The sequence below is a fragment of the Myotis nattereri genome (genome assembly GCF_964212035.1).
Source record: "Myotis nattereri genome assembly, chromosome: 16".
Lineage (NCBI taxonomy): Eukaryota > Metazoa > Chordata > Mammalia > Chiroptera > Vespertilionidae > Myotis > Myotis nattereri.
In genome coordinates this window covers 43,670,868-43,689,447 of record NC_138091.1, presented here as the reverse complement: position 1 = coordinate 43,689,447, position 18,580 = coordinate 43,670,868, and the positions used below count along the sequence as shown (strand labels likewise).

At 41.7% G+C, this 18,580-nt stretch overlaps 1 protein-coding gene across 1 annotated transcript; it reads right to left on the bottom strand.

The window, feature by feature from the left end:
- Nucleotides 1–2,149: 2,149 nt before the first annotated feature.
- LOC308532167 (protein SLFN14-like) lies at nt 2,150–17,274 on the bottom strand. The gene is made up of 5 exons (XM_081109458.1): nt 17,226–17,274; nt 14,000–15,077; nt 12,284–12,412; nt 10,476–11,193; nt 2,150–8,023 (listed from the first exon to the last, which is right to left on the bottom strand). The coding sequence occupies exons 2-5, from the start codon at nt 15,057–15,059 to the stop codon at nt 7,189–7,191; spliced, it is 2,742 nt and encodes a 913-aa protein (XP_080965584.1). The 5' UTR covers nt 15,060–15,077; nt 17,226–17,274; the 3' UTR covers nt 2,150–7,188.
- Between the last annotated feature and the right edge of the window lie 1,306 nt (nt 17,275–18,580).

Here is an 18,580-nt window from a genome sequence, read left to right as displayed (position 1 = left end):
TCCCATCCCTTCCTGTTCATTCAACAAATACTTCATATACTCCTTCAATAATCACACTGGGGATGGATGTTTGTTTGTTTTGGTTAATCCTCACCTGAGGACATTTTTCCATTGATTATTATTTTTGTTTTTTTTACAGAAAGTGGAAGGGAGGACAGAAGACAGAAATTAATGTGAGAGACATCAATTGGTTGCCTCTCGCTGAATTTCTGGCCAGGGCCCCGGATTGAGTCTGCAACCCAGGTATGTGCCTTTGATCTGAATCCAACCCGGTACCCTTCAGTCCGCCTGCAGAAACACTATCCACTGAACCAAACCAGCATTTATTTTCTTTTTAAGTCCTCCTCTAAGGATATGTTTTTTTCATTGATTCTAGAGAGAGAGGAAGGGAGAGGGAAAGAGAAAGAGAAACATTAATCAGTTGCCCAAGCAATCTGACAGGGATGGAACCCACAACCCGTGTATGTGCCCTCACCTGGAATCAAACCCATGACTCTTTGGTGCGTGAGAGGACACTCTAACTACTGATCTACACTGACTAGGGCCTGGAGGTACCATTAAAAAATTTTTCAGATCTGCCCTGGCCAGGTGGCTCAATTGGTTGGAGTCTCAACCTGTACACCAAAGGATTTCCTGTTGGATTCTAGGTTAGGGCACATACTTAGGTTTAGGTTAGATCCCAGTGGGTCAGCAGGTGCAGAGGCACCCTATCGGTATTTCTCTGTAACATAGATGTTTTTCTCTCTAAAAATCCATTTTAAAAACATCCTCAGGTGAGAATTAAAAATATATATATTAAAAAATTTTCAGATCTAAAATTTTATTTGGTTCTTTCTTAAATTTCATTTTTCATTTACAGTTCACATTCAATATCCTATCCTATATGATAAAACCCTAATATGCAAATCAACCAAACAGTGGAATGACTGGTTGCTATGAACTGACCACCAGGGAGCAGACGCTCAATGCAGGAGCTGCCCCCTGGTGGTCAGTGCACTCCCACAGGGGGAGCGCCGCTCAGCCAGAAGCCAGACTCACGGCTGGTGAGTACAATGGCAGCGGAGGCAGCCTCCATGGCAGTACTAAGGAGCAGTGAGATGAGTGGTAGGGAGCAGCAAGCAGGCGGGCGGTAAGGAGTGAGGGGTCCTGGACTGTGAGAGGGATGTCCACCTGCCGGCTTAGGCCCGCTCCCCACAGGCCAAAGCCGGCAGGTGGACATACCCTGAGGGCTCCCAGACTGCAAGAGGGCACAGGCCTGGCTGAAGGACCCCCCACCCCACACCTCCAGTGCACACATTTCATGCACTGGGCCTCTAGTATACTATATCTGCCAGGCACTGAGAATTTAGTTTAATAACTACTGGTTGTAGACACTTTCGTTTGTGCCAATCACATGAAATAAAGCACTTAATCTTCACAACAATCATCTGAGGTATGTTATTTCCATTTTACAAAAGGAAGATCAGCCCTAGCTGGTTTAGCTCAGTGGATAGAGCTCTGGCTTATGAACTGAAGGGTCCCAGGTTCGATCCTGGTCAAGGGCACATGCCCGGGTTCCAGGCTCGATCCCCAGTGGGGGGGCGTGCAGGAGGCAGCCAATCAATGATACTCTCATCATTGATGTTTCTCTCTCTTCCTCTCCCTTCCTCTCTGAAATCAATAAAATACATACACACACATAGAAATATAGATTTTTAAAAAAATAAAGACCAGTTAATTTGCCCAAATCACATTTGGGTGCTTGAGTCCATATTTGAACCTTGTCACATCTGACTTGAAACCCACACAAGAACATGGGTACCCCAAGGCTCAGTTGAATGGAAGCTGGTCTTTTCTGGGTAGGATTCTAAGTAGTGGGTGGATGTTTTTCCACCCATTTCAACATTCAATACAATATTTCCCACAGAATCTCCAATTAGTCTCAAGCACCTGTCCTAGAGCTGAGAGGGGCCCAGGAATCTGGAAGTTTAACAGTCACTCCAGGTGATTTTTATTGGGCAAAGCTGGAAAACTCTGTTTAGGTTGCTTTGTGCAAGTGAAGGTTTGTTCTACAGACCTGAGTTGTGCTCCTGGCAGCTGCCATTTTGCAGGGATGGCACAACCACCAAAGCCAGGGAAGAAGAATGCTTCTGCCCTAATTGTGGAGCTCTGTTGCTGAGTTCCCTAAAACAGCTTCATTCCACCCCAACCCCGTATTTCATGGGGCTTGGTGATGAGCTTTGGATCCTTTACTGCCCGTCACCGTATTCCTCTCTGTAGGTATAAACTCAGGTGGACTGGGCCAAGAAAGCAAATGGAATGTGAGAGGCGCCTTTGCTCCGAGAGTTGCCCTATCCTAGGCTGCAGTGTGGGAAATGTCTCACATAGAAGAATCGGAATGGCTTCCATAAAAATCAACCCAAACAGGATGAAAAATGAAATGTACACAATGATTACAACTCTGCTAAAATATATCTGTCAATGGAACACACTGGAAATGAATAAGCAAAAATGACAAACTGTGTGATATGGTGGTAATACTGGGGATGAGTTTTCTTTTGTCCTCTATTTTCTAAGCTTTCCATGATGTCATTATCCAGGGTGGGGCAAAAGCAGGTTTACAGTTGTGAGTATGAGAAGCACAGAATTTATTCTTGTATTATTATTTATTAATTATTGTATTATTTTCCGTCGGAACAACTGTAAGCCTATATAGACTTAGAAGTGAAATGTATATTAAGTTTCTTAGTGTAGAATACGCTTTTCTCTAAATATTTTTGTTATGTAAGTCATTTTACTTATATCGATTTTGTAGAAAAATTTTAGAAACTAACAATAACCATGTTGCTTAATATCACAAATATTATAAATATACTCAATCTTGATTTCAACATCAGATCGCAGGTCATGGAGACTCCTGTCTGTAACTTTGATGTCCAGGAAAGCAGAAAAGCATAGAGGCTAAAATGGACTTTGGAGTCAGGCAGACATGGGTTCAGAACTTTGTAGTCCTGATGTCAGCATTTTGTTCTCTTAAGGCAACAACTCTGTATGTTGTCAGGCACAGTGATTAGGGTCTTCTATGCGCTTCCCATCAGAACCAATATAAATAAGGTGAATCTTTTATCTAGGCCACCACTTTGATCCAATATCATCTCTGGGGATTTATAAATATACCAAAGGAAGAAAAGGTTGTGTTGTATGCCTGAGTATGGGCCTGGTTTAATTTTAATAGTGTAAAACTGCTAGTGACCCAAATTAATAGAGGAATGATCATTGAAATTTTGTGTAGTCTAGCTGAGATATTGTGCAACTATTTAAAATGATAATTTTTAAGACAATGCTACAACATGAGGAAATGCCTGCATTAGTCAGCTACTGCTGCAAAAGAAACAAACTTGAAATCTCAGTCATACAATAATAAGCACTTATTTATCACTTACACATTGCAAATCAGTTGGGATTTGGCTATCTGGTTGGGATCAGTCAAACTTGGCTCCATGTCGTGAGTTGAGTTCAAGACTGCTTCACATCTCTCATTCCTCAGCGACTGATGGGCTGCCCAAGGCATAGTCTTCACAGGAGCAGAAGCCCAGGAGAACAGATGTAATACTGAAATGCGTAAAGCCTCTGCACTAACATTTCATTGGCCAAACAAAGTGACACGGCCAAGCCCACATCAAGGGGGTGGGAAAATATACTCCAGCTCTAACGTTAGGGAACTATAAAGGGTGGAGGTATAGGGAGAGGGAGAAGTATTGGGAACAATAGTACAGACTAGAACAAAAAGGTTACATGGAAAAACAGATGCACAGGATATAAAGTTGATTGTACAATTTGATCATAACTATGTAAAAATATTTTTGCATATCAACAAAGAATAGAAATAAGCAAAAATGAAAAAAAAAAACTGTGTCTGGGTAACAAGATAATAAGAACTTTTTATTTTGCCTTTCTCCATTTCTCAAATTTAACACAATAGAAGTATACTACTCTTCTTTTTATTTTTTTTAACTTTATTTATTTATATTATAACTGATGTTAGGGAGAGGGAGAGAAAGAGAAAGGGAGAAACATCTATTTGTTGTTCCACTTATTTATGCATTCATTGATTACATCTTGTATGGGCCCTGACCAAGGATTGAACATGCAACCTTGGTTTATTGTGATGATACTCTAACCAACTGAGCTACCAGGCCAGGGATACCCTTCTTTTTAAAAGCAACTTTTAGAACTTCTTATAGCAGGCAAATTAGTTCATCAAACTAACTTTTATCCATTTTATTAAATGTCTATAGAAAAATTTAGAATTCTAAGAACAAGCAAGGTAGTCAATTATTCTTAGTCCCCACCAATTTCTAATCTCAAACTCAAACCTAATGAACTCCCATCAACATGGATCTTTAACTTTGCCTGTTGCCTAAAAAAATCAGCTTAAATTCAATTATCCTCTTATTCTTCATTATTGCAGTGCTGATTATTCTCCACATTGACCTCTTTGAAGTCTCCAAAATTAGATATTCATTTCATTAAATATAAACATTATCCCTAGTAGATTCTGATCCTCTGAAAGTAGCAAATCCATTCAACAAATAATTATGAGCACCTTCCAAGTTTGAGGTACTACACTAGTTGCTTTTGGGGAAATAAAGATGTGTAAATGACCATCCTTACCCTCAAGGATCTCACAATCTAATGGGAAGAGAAGTCTGAGGATTGAAAGAACAGACTAGTAGATGGGTCCCATGTTCTAAACCCTGGTGGCAAACTAGAATTATCTGGACAACTTTTAATAAATACCAATGTCCAAGCCCATGCCCAGGCATTCTGATTTAATTGGTCTGGTGTCTGGCTGGATCACTGGTATTTTTAAAGCTCCTCAGATCATCATAATGAGTATCCAGGGTTGAGAATCACTGGGTTAGGCCTCTACTTTAAACCTGACTGAGCTGTTTGAGTGCACTAAGAACTAATAAGGACTCTCAAATTAAAACAATTATTTTAAAAATAAATTATTTTATCAAAAATTACATAATGCATGCATATAGTTTAAAAAGGTAAATGGTCCTGAGGTTTATGATTAAAATACTGTATAGCAGTTCCCTGTTCTCTTCACTCCCGCAATCCCCCTCCACTTTTGATCCTTTAAATTATTTTTAGAGAATTCACATTTCTCCCATTATCCAAATGTTAACACACTGGTATCTTTTGCACCATCAAAAACCAATTACTTGCTGAACTTCATTTTATCCCACCTAAAAGTACCCTGAGGCCCCCAAGGAAAGATATAAGGAATAACATCAAGTAATTGGTGCAGCAAGAAGGTAAGAGAAAGGTTCTCTGGACAGGACAATTCACAGTGGCCCATCTGGTAGTCTGAGCAGTTCAGAAAGGCAGCTAAAAGCACTTTGCAAGCCCTGCCTGCCCTCCTACCTCATGGAAAGGGATGGGCTTTATCTGAAATTATGGCCAAAAGAATATTTCCATACTTTCTCCTGCATCGAGGCCTCACCAGCATTAATAAAGTTGTCCTAACCTTTCTAGAAGTTAAAAATAGTCCAGAAAGAGGAATAATTCCAAAGCAACTTAAAAAACCTTACAGACAGAAAAAAAATTGCATTGAAGAGCAATTATTGGCTTAGTTATTTTGGGATCTGACTAGACAAAGGGACCTCTGATTTTATTTCTAATATATTGCACATACATTGGCAAGAAGACGTGATAGGAAGGTATTACACAGACTCTGCTATTTCAACAACTACTTCTTTGGTATAGTTTAGAATGAGTTGGGTGTTATCCTTTAAACACATTTTTTAAGCCATAGAAAGGCTGTGAAAGAAAGACCAAGTTTAATTGAATAAGGACTTGATTGGCAAGTAAGAATTTCAACAGAGGGAGCAGAAAAGGGTTTGAAGGCTGAGAAAATGGCACTGGCACAGCCAGGAGCAAGAATGTATAGGCACCATAGGTGGTAGAATTGCCATCCAGGCTCCCCATGAACTCTTAGAGTTGAATTATAAAATTAACACCAAATCATAATGGAAGAGTTGAGGAATGTGCAAAGACCCCTGATAGACAGACTACTTCCCAGGCCAACAGCAGGGTAGAAGCAGTTTCTAGTCTAGATGAAAGTATTATCAGGTAGAAAATGAATGTGAGTAAAGTACTGTTATGTGTTGAGAGGAGTGAGGAGAAGGTTGGTGGTTTACCTTAGAAACTCAGAAAGAAAAAATCGTTTAAGGCAAAGAATATGGAACAACTAGTCACTCTTAGTATTCTAAATTTGCTTTTTTTTTTTTTGTAAATCTGACCTTGTGATGAAAATATCCCTATTTTAGAGGTGTTTGCAATAGTCTATCATAGCTTTAAGCCATACATTTGATCATATTACCAGCTCCCCTTGCTGTAAAGCTATGCTTATGTAATTTGGCCTCCTATGTTACTACTGCATGTGCTGATTAGCAAGAGCATCTGGCCCATTTATTACTATAATCCTCATTGTAAATTGACAGAGTCACATTGTCAGTTATGCCTTGGTCTTTTGTGAGCTTGATTAACACAAAGCCATCCCCAAGAAACTGATCCAAACTTGGTGCAAAGAGGAAATCAAGTTCTGACCCTATGAGGCTTGGGACCCACAGACAGTATGAGGTGCCAACCAAGGTACTACCCTGAGAAACCCAGTCAAAGTAAGTAGCCTGGAGGCCACCCTACCTCCCATCCCCAAAATAGGTCAGCAAGGCTGAGTGCATTAGAAACACTGGAAGATGGAGGCATAATAAAGACTGTTTTAAGAGAGTAAGTCAGGGTATATCATGGAAAGCCTTGAAAAATGGCTTGGTTTAAACATTGCAGGGACTCACTGAAGATACATTAGCAGGGAATGTCATAAAAATCAGTTCTCTGTTTGAGGAGAACATCTCTGGTTGACAGGATGAAAGCTGGATTGGACAAGGTAAAACCAGAGGCAGGGGACCAATTATAAGTCTGTTGTAATTGTACATTGAGGAGATGAAGTAGACTGGGAAAAGGACAGTGACACTGCAAATGCAGTGGCAGGGTCAGTCCCAAGAGACGTTTCTGTGGCTCTCTGCCATACTGATTGTGCCTTGAGCTCCTCATTTGTAGTATGTGAAAAGGAGTACCTGCCACCTGCCTGGGAGAAGGGACTCTGCTCCTTATGGCTTTCTGTATTGTTTGAAATAATTTTCAGAAAGCTGTTCTCTTTTCATAAAGCAGGTAGAGGTGTTTAATGGCTCTTGAGGCAAAGGAGAGCTTATGAGTTTCCTCTGAAGGACTGCATTCTGGACTAAGCCCAAACACAATATTCCTCTCTAGGCCTGAAAACTGCTGAATGCTGTCTAAAATGATGTGACTGCCCAAAACATCAGAGGCCTGCCTGAACACAACTTCTGTTGCTCTGTGGGTCTCAATTAATTCCATTGCTTTTAGCAGTGCAAGCTCATAGCGTCCTCTGTCCTCCCCTCTCCTGCACAGAATTGCTATATCTTTGGGCAGATAGCCACATTGGAACAGGTTGTGACATCTTTCTGCCACGTACTTTGCAATTTGTTCTATTGTCAGGTTGGTCTCTGTTTCACACACCCCAGGAAGAGCCTGGGCACGCATTGCTTCCTCGTAGGCAGCTTCCCTGAACAGTGCCAGTGTGTCCAGAAACATGTTGGAGGGAGGACTTTCTTTGATCTTCTTCATTTCTTGTTTCATGACCATTGCTATTTCCAGAGAACAGTGGATCCCTTTGGTAATTGTTTTCCGAGGAAACTGAGCAGATGGAGGGGGGAGGCCATTGACATCAGCATGATGGACTTGGAAGGGGTCCAGGAAAAGCCAGAGAACCCCATGGTGAAGGTTTTTCCTTCCAGCTCCTCTCACCTCTGGATGGGTGATACTCTTAGCCTTCTTGTACCAATCACCATACACACTGCAGAAATTCTCCGTCTCATCCATCACTATGTGTTTAATCTTTAGGAACTCCCCTTGCATGAAGGTTTTCCGCGTCACAGCCTGGCAGGTGGTTTGTTGACTGTAAGGATGAAAGAGAGAATTGGGTTTCAGGGAACACCATGCACTCACTACTCTTGGGATTGAAATTAGAGACTAGTTCTCACCTGGAGGACGATTCATTGATCCAGCTGTGTACGAAATACTACAAAACTGCTTTACTTACAAGTTACCTGATAGAACACTTCATTGTAAACCCTACTCTTCAGGGTTATCTAGTTAAATATGCATGTGAATGTGAAACTTTTGAAATAAACCCAGGTAGGAACGTTATTGTTTCTATTAGTAGTCCATTTCTTCTGCTTGACAATCCCTGAAGACAAGCTCTTTACTTTGTCCTTTTTAGAGCTAGAGAACAGTTATCCAGAGGCATATCATACTTTTTTATGTGGAATAGAGGTATGGGTAAATACAAATTCCTCTAAAGCAAATCCCACCACCCCTTTTACATGTAGTGCAAAACCAGAAGCCTCATTCGATTTTGGTAAGGAAAACATGAAGGGGCTGCTGAGTTCCATGACATGTCAAGTAGGGTAATAAATCTTCAGGGCTGTAATCCTGTTTTGCGTGTTCAGTTTTCCTGTATAGTATGTTGTAGCATATCAGAGGAGGAGGAACACCTTAGAGGAGGCAAGAAACCATCAAGCGGGATTGTTACCTCCTCTAATTTGGATCCAGGTAATATCACTCGTGCCTATAGATTTCCTGATGCTACATACGCAGTCCCTGGGGCTTTACTCCCTGTGCCCTGAATCAAAACTGTTCATGTTCTTCTCTTCCAGTTTGGACTGTGTAGATATCTTGAAGAAAAGCACTGATTCTTAGCCACTCTCTGTATCCTCCTCACATTAGGGTTCAATAGATACTTGTTGAATTGAATTTGCCTTTGGAGCATTTTTAAACTTACCTATATAATGGGGGTGGGGGTGGGAATGAGGACACATTTGTAATACCTTAACTAATAATAATAAAAAAAAAACTTACCTATAAAGCATAATAAAGAACTTAACCCATAGCACAATTTACAAATCTTTCACAATATGGCATCTGCCTCCTTTCCAATTTCATCACCCACTACATAACCATAACCCCACCCCCACACTGCTCTAGTCAGACTTACCCTTCTGATTCTCTAAGCATCTCCATGCCTTCGCACACACTCTGCCCTTTGCCTAAAAAGCCCTCATTTTATTCACTTTGCCTACTAACTTCTTCTTCTTCTTCTTTTTTTTTTACAGAGATGAAGGGTGAGAGATAGAGAGTTAGAAACATCGATCAGCTGCCTCCTGCACACCCCCTACTGGGGATGTGCCCGCAACCAAGGTACATGCCCTTGACCGGAATCAAACCTGGGACCCTTTAGCCTGCAGGCAGACGCTTTATCCACTGAGCCAAACCAGGTAGGGTGCCTACTGACTTCTTAAGAGTGTACCCTTCTTAGGGATCTCCTTCACTGGGGAGTATTTGCTGACCAACCTTCAGCCCAAGTTAAGATAAGCATATCTTTACTATCATACTAATTTTACAATATTCACATTGCTTATTTTATTTTTTGTCCCCCTTTTGGGCTTTATGGCCAGGTCTTCAATATCTTTATCCCCACTAACACTCAATGTACACAGTACCTAGCATATACACGGTGCTCAAAAAGATTTGTTGAATAAATAAGTAAACCAGACAAAAATGAAAATGAGTTTGCCCTCATTTGCTGAATTATAAAGCAACCAATTTCTTTTACTAAATTAAAAGCTAAAGATTTGCCGAAACCGGTTTGGCTCAGTGGATAGAGCGTCGGCCTGCGGACTGAAAGGCCCCAGGTTCGATTCCGGTCAAGGGCATGTACCTGGGTTGCGGGCATATCCCCAGCGGGGGATGTGCAGGAGGCACCTGATCGATGTTTCTCTCTCATCGATGTTTCTAACTCTCTATCTCTCTCCCTTCCTCTCTGTAAAAAATCAATAAAATATATTTAAAAAAAAAAAAAGCTAAAGATTTAAATCAGAAGCAGATTTGTATGTCTTCTAAAATTACTGATTCAGAACAAGTCAAACAAATGAAAATATTTTATAAGCAAAATCAAATGGTATTTAAATTCAAGTTTCTAGTAGGTAGAATGTCTCATCACCTGAAATATACTGTGACTTTACAATATTAAGCAGCAAGCAAAATGTTTCTTTAAAGCAAGATAGGTTCATTTCTACTTTTCTTAAAATTTAAGACCACAGATTGTGGGAAACTGTTCCTAGTTATATAAACTTAAATGTATGCAGACTTGGCTGATTTATGATGAAATACTGAAGACTGGAAATAGCAAAGTACCCATTTATAGCTCAACTACCTGGTCACTTGCAAATGTCTGGGCTCTTGCACTTACGTAGTTAAGGCATTGCAAAATCTTAAGTAAATTACTTTGGTGATACTGTTGAAAAGACTGACTCAACACATTTACTGTGTTTAGTCAGTGAAACACTCACGCCACGTAATCCTTTAAGGAGTCATGTTCGCAAACATAGAGGATCTCTTTTGGTTTGCAGTGGAATAGGTCCTTGATTTTCTCCATGATCTTTATGGCGAGGGCTGTCTTCCTGGTTCCTGGGAAGCAGTGGATGAACAATTCTCGCGTCTCTTGAAGGCTCTCTGAAAGCAACTCACACTGCTCTTCTATGAGCAAGTTGAAAAATTCACAGCCCAGCCGGTCACTCAGAAGGGATCGAGAGCACAGCAAGACCACCACGATGAGGGCCTGCAACAAGTCTTCCATTTCCTCCCCATCAGCAAGCTGGTAGGACTGGGGGTAGTGCACAGGGATTCCCCAGGGTCTAGGCTGTGTGCCCGGCAGGTACAGGAGTCTCGGAACGACACACACTTTCCCCGTGTAACCACCAACAGTTCCCAGTTTCTGCTTTAAGTGACGAGCAGTGGTTCGGGCATACTCAGGCCCTTCGGGCCCACTCGGGTGCACCCAGATTGTATAGAGTACCAGCGGGCTGTTCACCGCTAGTAGGAGAGCGTCACACAAGACATTCTGCTCTTTCCTTAAGCCAATATCACTAGCCCAGCTTCGAGAAAATATCACAATCCCCTGCGAGATAGGACGTATCTGTGTCTTCATGAATTCCTCCAGTTCTTTATGATCTGAGAACAGCGTCTTACAGAGGGATTCTGGTTTAAATTGTATCTCTTCCTGTGTCACTGAAAATTCAAGGGATAGAAGTTACTAAAATGTACAAAAGCATACTGTAAGTATTCCTGCAACATCATAGGAAGAAATGAGTCTAGCTCTGGAAGTATAGGCTCCCCTGTCTGCAAAGAAAGCACCCCCTCTTCACACGCCAAGGCTAAGAAGTTCCTGCTGTTGGCAACTCTCATACAGGGGAGGGCAGTCAAGGAGGGATCTTCACAGAACAGCCTCCTGGCACTGTCTCCTCAGCCCCAAATGGTCCGCTACTGCTAGGAAGTCCTCCTTCCTGTTGAGGGTGTGTGTGTACCTGATGCTTTTGGGAGAACTAAGAACATTTCTTTAAAACAATGATTCTAATGTGTCAATTTTGACACACACACACCCTGGGGTATTTAGTAATATCTGGACATTTTTAAAAAGCATCGTTTACTGAATTTTGAGAGAGAGAGAAACATCCATAGATCGACTGCCTCCTGCACACACCTCCACCTGGGATCCAGCCCACAACCCAGGGCATGTACCCCCACCGGGAATGGAACCAGCAACCTCTCTCTCAGTACACGGGTCGATGCCCAAGCAAGTGAGCCACACTGGCCAGGGCTGGAAACTTTTTGTCACAGCTGGAGGGCTGCTACTGGAGGGTAGAAGCCACGAATGGTGCTAACCATCCTACAGTGCACAGGGCAGCCCCCTCAACGAACAATTAGCTGACTCACATGTCAACAGTGCCAAGGCAGAGAAACTCTGCCATAGAACCCCATGGCTCACCTCCTTCTGTATTGGAAAGATGGGGGGGGGGGCGTGCAATTCTCTTGTGATAAAGACATGAGGGATTTAGGATGATTCCCAAATTCTCTCAAATTTAGGAAACAAAAGCCGTATGTGACTGGAAGCCCCAAAGCACAGAGAAATATTGTGTGAATTCGATGACTGGGAAACAAGAGTTAGCCATGTATATTATTTTGGGACCATTATGTCCACCAAGTCCTACACTTGACCTTCTCTCTAAGGAGGAAAATTTGGATTAATTGCTATCAATTCCTTCCAACATAATTTTAGAAAAGAAAATAGTCCCCTCAGCTGAAATCAAGAAGGAAATACCTGGAAGCAAACGTTGTTGTAGAACCTCCTTAAATTCCAGGACTTTCATAGGATATGATGAGTTTCTTAGTGCAGAGGAGGCTGGTGAAATCGGGGGAAGGCTGTGGTCTGTGGCCAAACTGGCGGGAGCTAAACAAATGAATACATGGAGAGTTGTTTCAGACGAAAAAGGAAAAGGAAAAGTCCCCTCACACTTTCTATACCTCACACCGTTCACATATGTAAGAAAGGAAGTCTGGGGACTCCTGCAGGGCAAGTCATTTCACCTCCCTCATGTCAGGGTGAGGCGATCCCTAAGATTCCTTCCAACTCTAATATTCTGATTCCAGGTCATTTCTAATAGGAAAAAGCTTCTAGAGGGCATGAGGTCAGAAAAAGTTAAGCACACTATATATTTTTTATATTGTTATAGTTGTTTAAGTCCCCATCCAAGGTTTGGATGGAATAGGAAGTGGCAGGATCTCTAGTTTGGTGTGTGTGTGTGTGTGTGTGTGTGTGTGTGTGTGTGTGTGTTTAAACTCAAACAAATTTAGGACAAGAGAAGGAATAATCCAATCTAATCACTCAAGTCTTGATCCAAGCTTTTTTTATCAAATTTGGAACATATTAACTACGAAGGCAAATTGATAAGCTTCGGTCAGGCTGTAAGTCCTCTATGGATTGCTTAGAAATCACCAGGGCTGATTCTGAGCAAAACTGTAAGGGAAGTGAAAACACTAGGAGTCCTCCTCCCTCACCACCATCCCCTGCCCCAGCATCTCCTTTTGCATCAGCTTTTCCCCACTTGATGGTGCCCCAAGCCCAGTGATTGGAGGTATTAGTTCCTAATGTTACTGAAACAGTTCAAAATTTTCAACAAGTTTCCCTTGAAAGAATTAATGAAGAGTCCTTCTTAAACAAATTTGCCTTTGAAATATAATCTTTAGAGTGAGATTACTGATGAATGTTATTTTCAAATATACTTTTTATTGACTTCAGGGAGGAAGGAAGAGCGAGGTATAGAAACATTAATGATGAGAGAGAATCATTGATTGGCTGCCTCCTGCATGCCTCCCACTGGGGTTCAAGCCCGCAACCTGGGCATGTGCCCTGACTGGGAATCCAGCCAAACCCTTTGGTGCATAGGCTGGCATTCTAACCACTGAGAAACACTAGCCAGGGAAATGGGAGAATATTTTTAAGCAAAATTGCTTCCTATTCTTTTTTTATTATTATTATTGATTTTTTTTTTTTTTTTTTTTACAGAGAGGAAGGGAGAGAGATAGTCAGAAACATCGATGAGAGAGAAACATCGATCAGTCGCCTCCTGCACATCCCCCAGTGGGGATGTGCCCGCAACCCAGGTACATGCCCTTGACCGGAATCGAACCTGGGACCTTTCAGTCCGCAGGCCGAAGCTCTATCCACTGAGCCAAACCGGTTTCGGCCCTATTCTTTAAGTAAAATATCTGGCCAGCCCAGCCAGCGTGGCTCAGTGGTTGAGCCATGAGGTCATGGTTCAGGGCACATGCTCCGGTTGCAGGCTTGGCCCCTAGTAGGGGGTGTACAGGAGGCAGATGATCGATGATTTTCTCTCATCATTAATGTTTCTATTTCTCCCTTTCCCTTCCTAAAATCAATTAAAAAAATTTTTTAAATATCTGATCAATTACCCACAGAAGGCAGAGAAGGGGGTTACTCCCTGCTGACTGAATAATGGCTTCTATTCTGATTTACCTGGTGTAACATCCAGCATCATAGCCACCCAGTCCTCTGCCGTCAGCCTCGCAACCAAACTGCCCCTCATGATCCACGAATCTGGAGCCTCTGTGAATACCACACAGCAGAAGGGCTGCACTTGAACAACACAGACATAACCATATAGGACATCCTTTTGGTAGACATCCAAGATTTTGGTAGTGAAATTCACCTTTGGCTTTTCATGGCAGAAGTGGAATGTAGGCAGTTTTTCTATGCAGTTTTCTATTTCTTTTTTTAATAAGTCAGGGTTCACTTTTTCTTTCTTACATCCAAACACTTCTTTGCTCTTATCATCTACCCCGATAATTAGGTATCCCCCATGGGTGTTGGCAAATGCAGAAATGTAATGAGGCAACATTTCTTTAATCCTAGGGACAATCTTTTTGGTGGTGAATCTTTTCAACTCCACATGTGTTGACTCAGTAAAGTTGAGTTTCTCTTTATACATAAGTCTGTCCTTTTTAAGAAATTCTGAGGCAGACAGCCTCATATCTTCCTCTTCCTGAATGTGTCTGTCAAGAACTTTCTGAGGATGCAGCTCCTTCACCCTGGGTCTTCCTCTTTGGGCTCTGGACTGCTTCTGTCTGAGAAGTTCGAGGGCACTGCTAGCACTCAGGTTTATAGCGGAAGTCACATCTCTCTGATATAAATTGGAACGCAAGCTACAGATCCTTAGGGGGAGGCTGAAAACATCTGGGCTCCATGACTTTACAAAAATCAAGAGACTGTGCCCCTGTTGCATGTAGTCAAGGTATTTCTGTGAGCCTGAAGGAAGGAGCTTCTGAAAAGAAGTCTCCAGATCCTGTCCCAGCCCGTGGCAGCGGTAGCTGTAGGTTTTATCGTCAATCTTCGCTTTGATCACACCCCCTCCAGAATTCAACAGTGCACAGGCGGCTTGGATGATTTTAGAATTCTCATTTCTTTTCAACTGGTTATTGGTCATCTTCTTCCGGTTCTCTTCTCCAAAAGTCACTGGGCCCACGTCTACAATGATCTCAGGATAGAGCATTTCCGTATTGGTCTGGAGACTTTCCATCTCAGCAGCCCCTGTGTCCTCAAAACAGTAACAGAAAGGGGTCCCAATAAATAAGCAGGACAGAATGTTGTTTCTACATTAACAAGAATTCCAGAGATTACAGTATTTTCTTCAAAGCTATAAATTACTGGACATACATTTTAACACAGAAATAATAGTTTTGAACATATTTTTATTGGTTTTAGAGAGGAAGAGAGAGGGAGATAGAAACCTCAATGATGAGAGAGAATTATTGATCAGCTGCTTCCTGCATGGCCCCTACTGGGGATTGAGTCTGCAACCTGGGCATGTGCCCTGATCGGTATTCGAACTGTGGCCTCTTGGTTTACAGGTTGATGGCTCAACCACTGGGAAACAATGGCTAGGTGGAAATAATATTTGTTATCACTGTTTTCTAACAACTTCATCAAGATCGTTAGCCTTCCCAGCACGAACGGGCATAGTTAAAGGTAAATGCTTAATATTTTGCTATCATGGAAAACTTACAGTGCTAAAATTTTTAGCCATTTTTAAATTTAAAATCAGGAAGTGCCATCAGTGAGCCCAGGTATTATAAAAGTCATGGGTTAAAAAAAAAAAAAAAAAGGCATGGATTGGCACAGGAACCAAAGTAACTTATTAGAGAATATGCAGACTTAGAAGTTGAAATCAGAAGATGCTCCTATTAATTCAAAGCAAAAGAAAGGGGGCGATAGAGAACTAAGGTAGTGTAGTTTAATAATATATGTGATGTAGATATCTTGCTATGTAAACAAGCGTAAAACTTGGTATTCTTTACGTGCTATTTTGTACATTTTTAAAGCTTTATTCTATCCCTGAAAGACTTTCAATTGAGACCAAATGCATAATTCTTTTTATCTTTTTTGTTAAGTCTTCTCTTTTAAAAATATATATATTTTTGTTGATTTCAGAGAAGAAAAGAGAGGGAGAGAGAGTTAGCAACATCAATGATGAGAGAATCATTGATTGGCTGCCTCCTGCATGCCCCACAACATGGGCATGTGCCCTGCACAGGAATCAAACCACGATCTCTTCTTCATAGCTCCATGCTCAACCACTGAGCTACACAGTCTGGGCTCTTTTTAACTTTTCAAACATTCTTCTAAAAGTGCATTTCTTCATATATAGTGTGATACAGGCATTTTCCTTCCCTCCTAATAGCTCTGCCCTGTGCTGTGGGGACCTTTAAGACTTGGAAAAAACATGAGCCTTTGGGACATAGTTGTTAAACTGTGACCAGCCTCCTTTTGCTTCTCAGATCAGAGAATAGCCATCTAGATAGAAATCAGGGCTCTGAAGAAAATATTTCAGATGTGGCTCCCTTAGCTTTTGTTAACTGCAAAATAAGATGTTTACTAACCCAAACCCAAATTCTTCCTGTAGAAAAAGAGAACCCATTTTTCCTATGTAATCTTTGCAAAGTAGAGGCCATGTGGCTGTTGTTTATGCTCATAAAAAGGGAAAGAAGCAGGCATTGAACAGGACATATATCCTCTTCTGCCATAGTTTGCTATGGTTGCCTTCTCACTTCTGCCAGGTATACCAGAATCAACATGGTGATTTTTTTTTTCATATGTGAGCAGGTAAATGTAAATGCCTGGCTCTACAGAGAAACTTCTAATTAACATTCTATTCATGTCATAGAGTCACAGAAGTGTTGGAAAGGACTTTAAATATCTTCTGGTCCAACCATTCATCTGATTCTTAAATCCTCTGTATAATATTCCCAACTCCCAACAAATTTCTTTCCAGCAACTGCTTGAACACCTCCAGTGATGAGTAACTTAATACCCACCAAATTAGTCCCTTCTATTTTCTGACAGCTCTGTTAGAAAGGGTTTCCCTCATTTTCAACTGTAATTTGTCTCCCTATAATTTCCACCTGCTGGATTCACAGGACAAATCTAATTGCTTTTGAACTAGCAGACCTGTACTATCATGACTCCCGAGTCTCACTGATGTTACTATTGCTGTTAACAACTGATAAATACAATGCTTTCTGAGATTTAAGCTCCATATGAATAGCCTTTCCGCTTTTCCCAAAATTTCTCACTCATCATCCTGTAGCTATTATTTTACTAAGCCCTTCATACCCTCAGACATAAACTGCATTTAAGATGAGATGGATGAGGTTTTTTAAATGAAAAATAAACAAAATTTTTTTACCTGATACTCTTGCTTCTCCTCTTGTTGTTTCGGTTCCACATCTGGCTTTCCTCTGAATGTTTGCTTTTTGTCACAGTCCTGTGGCTCTTTGATATCAGCCTGGGAGGAGCAGGAACCCTGCCAGACTCTCCCAGTCTTCATAACATTACCCACTGAGGAAGGCTGATAAGGACTCAAGAAAAGCCTATGACAGGGCAGATTAGCACGCTGCAGTTTGACTTCTGGGAGTGAATTAGGTAGTAATGGGAAGATTCAGGGGTTTTTCAAGAGCCAGCCAAAGCTAAACTGCCCACCTCTAAGGCACTGGGTGTCATTTCCATACGTCATACAAGTACCTCCTGTCCTGGTCAATTTCATTTCAAAGTTCTACATTCATTTTATTTTAAAACTAGAGGCCTGGTGCATGAAATTCATGCATGGGGGTGGGGGGTGGGGGGTGGGGTCCCTCAGCCCAGCCTGCACCCTCTCGCAATTCAGACATCCCTCTCACAATCCAGGACTGCTGACTCCTAAGCACTGGCCTACCTGCCTGATCTCCCCTAACCACTCTGCTTGCCTGCCTGCCTGATCGCCCCTAACCATTCACCTGCCCACCTGATTGCCCCTAAGCGCTCGCCTGCCTGCCAAATGCTCATCAGCCTCCTGTGTTGAGTCTCTGCCCCTTGGTGGTCAGTGCATGTCATAGTGACTGGTCAACTGGTCGTTCTGGTCATTCCGCTGTTCAGTCGCTGGGCTTTTATTATGTAGGATTATTATTTTTTTTATATTTTTTTTTTATTTCAGAGAGGAAAGGAGAGGGAGAGATAGAAACATCAATGATGAAAGAGAATCATTGACCGGTTGCCTCCTGCACGCCCCCAACTGGGGATCAAGCCTGCAACCCGGACATCTGGCCTTGATCGGAATTGAACCTGGGATTCTTCATTCCGCAGGCCAACACTCTATCCACTGAGCCAAACCAGCTAGGGTGAATGAGTTGTTTTATAGTTAAAAAAAACAAAACAAAGATGACAGCTATCTCACTTGGAGGTACTGGTTAAACTGGATAGAGCTTCTTGAACTAGGTTGTGTAATAGCCACCAATTCTTGTTATCGTTATTGTTGTTATTATAAACCTGCAAATGTTACTTTATGTGAAAAAATGGTCTTTGTAGATGTGACTAAATAAGAATTTTGGGATGGGGAGATTATCCTGGATTAACTAGGTGGGCCCTAAATCCAATTACAATTGTTCTTGTAAGTGAGGCAGAGAGAGATTTGATACACACAAAAGGGGAGGAGGCAGTGTCTGACCTATAGACAGAGATTGCTGTGGCCACAAGAAATGGGGCAGCCACTGAAAGCTGGAAGAGGCA